This window comes from Austrofundulus limnaeus, unplaced genomic scaffold (genome assembly GCF_001266775.1).
Source record: "Austrofundulus limnaeus strain Quisiro unplaced genomic scaffold, Austrofundulus_limnaeus-1.0 Scaffold8, whole genome shotgun sequence".
In the NCBI taxonomy this organism is placed as follows: domain Eukaryota; kingdom Metazoa; phylum Chordata; class Actinopteri; order Cyprinodontiformes; family Rivulidae; genus Austrofundulus; species Austrofundulus limnaeus.
This window is the reverse complement of record NW_013952410.1, coordinates 3,209,986-3,212,744: the sequence shown is the minus strand read 5'-3', so window position 1 is coordinate 3,212,744 and position 2,759 is coordinate 3,209,986. Positions and strand designations below refer to the sequence as shown.

At 37.4% G+C, this 2,759-nt stretch overlaps 1 protein-coding gene across 3 annotated transcripts in view; it reads left to right on the top strand.

The window, feature by feature from the left end:
* Nucleotides 1-2,759, top strand: part of pex5la (peroxisomal biogenesis factor 5-like a) — a 108,620-nt gene that overhangs the window by 67,693 nt on the left and 38,168 nt on the right. For all 3 annotated transcript variants that reach the window (XM_014000318.1, XM_014000314.1, XM_014000323.1), the window contains one exon: nucleotides 1,237-1,332. In XM_014000318.1, the coding sequence (XP_013855772.1) occupies nucleotides 1,237-1,332 (96 nt within the window). The remainder of the gene's footprint in view (nucleotides 1-1,236; nucleotides 1,333-2,759) is intronic.

Below are 2,759 nucleotides of genomic sequence, written 5' to 3'. Positions count from 1 at the left end.
TAAGACACACAAATGCATGTACATGTAAAAGGAAAAAATTATATATATTTAAAAAACAGTAAAATGTAAATTATGTGATAAAAATATATAATTTATTGGAACTAAGCTGGAAAAATAAATATGGTGGTCAATTAAATTGTAAAACATAATATAAAGTTCTCCTTTTTTAATTTAAGTTGTGCATTTTATGAGTATTTATTCATTTATTGGTCAATTAAAATATTTCTGCTTTTATTTATAATTATGTCAATTTCAGTCCTCCACAGCTATGTCTCTTTTAAGTGACATGCTAAATGAAGTTGATGAAATAAAGGTCCAGACCTGTTTTGCAACACTTTTGGGTGGATTGTTCCTTTAAGAAACAAACTGCACTCCACTGCAATTTCGGGAACAATTTCTTGAGGGTAATGCAAATTGCAGCAAAATTGTTTCACAGCATGCACTTCTTGTAAATGAAATTGTGGGTATCTACAGTAAACAAAATAGGCATTTTTCTCAATCCATTTAGTGACATTAACCTAAGTGATTCGTGTATGATGGTAGTAGGCAGAAATGGGAATCACTACCAGAAATAGCTCGTCTGATTCCCAAACACAGGAAGCAACAGACAGAGCAGGACATGTCTCTGTAATAGATTGACTTGCCCTGGGTTATAAATTGCCTTTGCTATTTACAGTAAATAGTCCCATATCACACCTGAGCAGGGAAAAGAGTGCCTAAAACCTTTTCCTTGCATAGTAGTAACACAAAATTATGGAAATTGCGCTGCAGTTGACAAAGCTAAACAACATGCATGTAACCAGTCGATTTGTATTTTCAAAAACAGCCACGTCTGTCACAGAGAATTTATCAGCTTATTTCTGAAACTGCATGTACAGCTGCATAAAAACCAGCCAAGGCTTTGGGTGGAGGGTGAAATTTAGAGGAGCATGTTTTTCAGATGAGGACTGGGTTGTGTGTATGTGTGGTTGGGAGGTGGTTGCTGACAGTAGTGATTCTGCTGGCCTTCCCTAAGCATGTCAGAGGCTTTGTTGAGGCAGGGGTATTTACTCAGCCCTGAGAAAAGCAGAGACGGCTGACCCTGCACACGCTTTCCCACCCGCCTCTTCCTCTGGCTGCGTGTGTGTGATACGCTTATCTGAATGTGTATGTACGTCTCGAGTGAAGGCAATTATGTAATGAGTTTTGTTTGGCATAAATGTTTGTGCAATGTGTGTGTGTGTGTGTGTGTGACAGGCTCGCCTAACGAAGGAGCAGCGCTGGGGGAGCGCCCTCCTGTCCAGGCATCAGTCCCTGGAGGAAGAGTTTGAGCGAGCCAAGGCCGCCGTTGAGGTAAACCAAGTGCAGCTTCGTAGAACGCCTCGCATCTGTCACCTGTCAAAAAGAAAGCCATCCGCTCTGCTGCGTTTTAATGAGATTTAACAGAACGATGGCTTTTCAGCTTCCAGCAGCTGAAATTTGTCTAATCTAGGTGATGTCCTCATCACATAAATCTCGGAAAGAAACGTGTATGAAGTGGAGGGTAACGGCTTCAAACAGAGAGAGGTTTTTCATCAATGCCATCAACTCTTGTACTTCCACGAGACACAAATACCCAAACTGAAGTGGTGACTAATTATAGCTTTAATGAATCCTTTATCTTTTTGAAGCAATGCAGACAACATGAAGAAAGTCAGACAGTGCTCCGACAGCATAGTGACTTTGGATCAGTTTTTGGTCATTATGCAGATCTTCTCATGAAACAAAAGCTCCTTGGAAGAAAATTGTGTTTTGAGACAAAGATTAAATCTTTGTCAAACAACAAACTATACAGTGTTAGGAACTAGACAAAACCACAAACCCACAAACTTTTAAACCCTGCTGTCCGAACCACTGATTCCACGAATTGGATGAAATAGAAAGAGAACTATATCAAAATTCTTTTTAACAACAAAATAAAAAATGTGAAAAGCTCTTTGCTACGCTTTGAGCTACAGAACATGTTGCCTTACAATTAATTAGTCCAGGAGTATTTCATTTGTGTCAAACCTGTAACAACGTCACAACAAGCTAAATCTTTCAGGATATGCTCAGAAAGTTGTCAGAAATTACATATTAAAAGTCAGACGGAAGGAAAGCATCGTGTTGTAAAAATGTTTCAAAAGTTTGTAATTGTTTGACGCTTAAGGTTTCTACAGTTTTACCACAGATATGAAAACTGATCACAGCCAGGGAGTAAAAGGTTTAGACCTATGCATAACTGCACAAAGATTTTGTTAAATCTTTAAAATATTATTAGATGTGAAATAATGCCACAATAAACATACATTTAGACTTATTATTTCCATTTATATGGTATTTTTAAGCCACCTTGGACACCATCTTGAATTTCTCAAAAGCTCCAACGGAAATTCTTGGAACCTCTTAGTGTGATATTCCTGATAGTTTTATAAACATATCTTGAAAGTTTCAACTTGCTCTGAATTTGTTCCAGTTCTAACCCCATTTAATCCTGGACTAAGTTGTGAATACAGCAGGTAAAATAAGTATTGAACACGTCACCATTTTTCTCAGTAAATATATTACTAGAGGTGCTAATGATATGAAATTTTCACCAGATGTCGGTAACAACCCAAGTGATCCATACATACAAAGAAATCAAACCATAAATGTCCAGAAATTAAGTTATTTGTAATAATGTGGAATGGCACAGGGAAAAATTATTAAACACACTTACTGAAATTTATCTAATCCATCCATCCATTTTCTTCCACCTATCC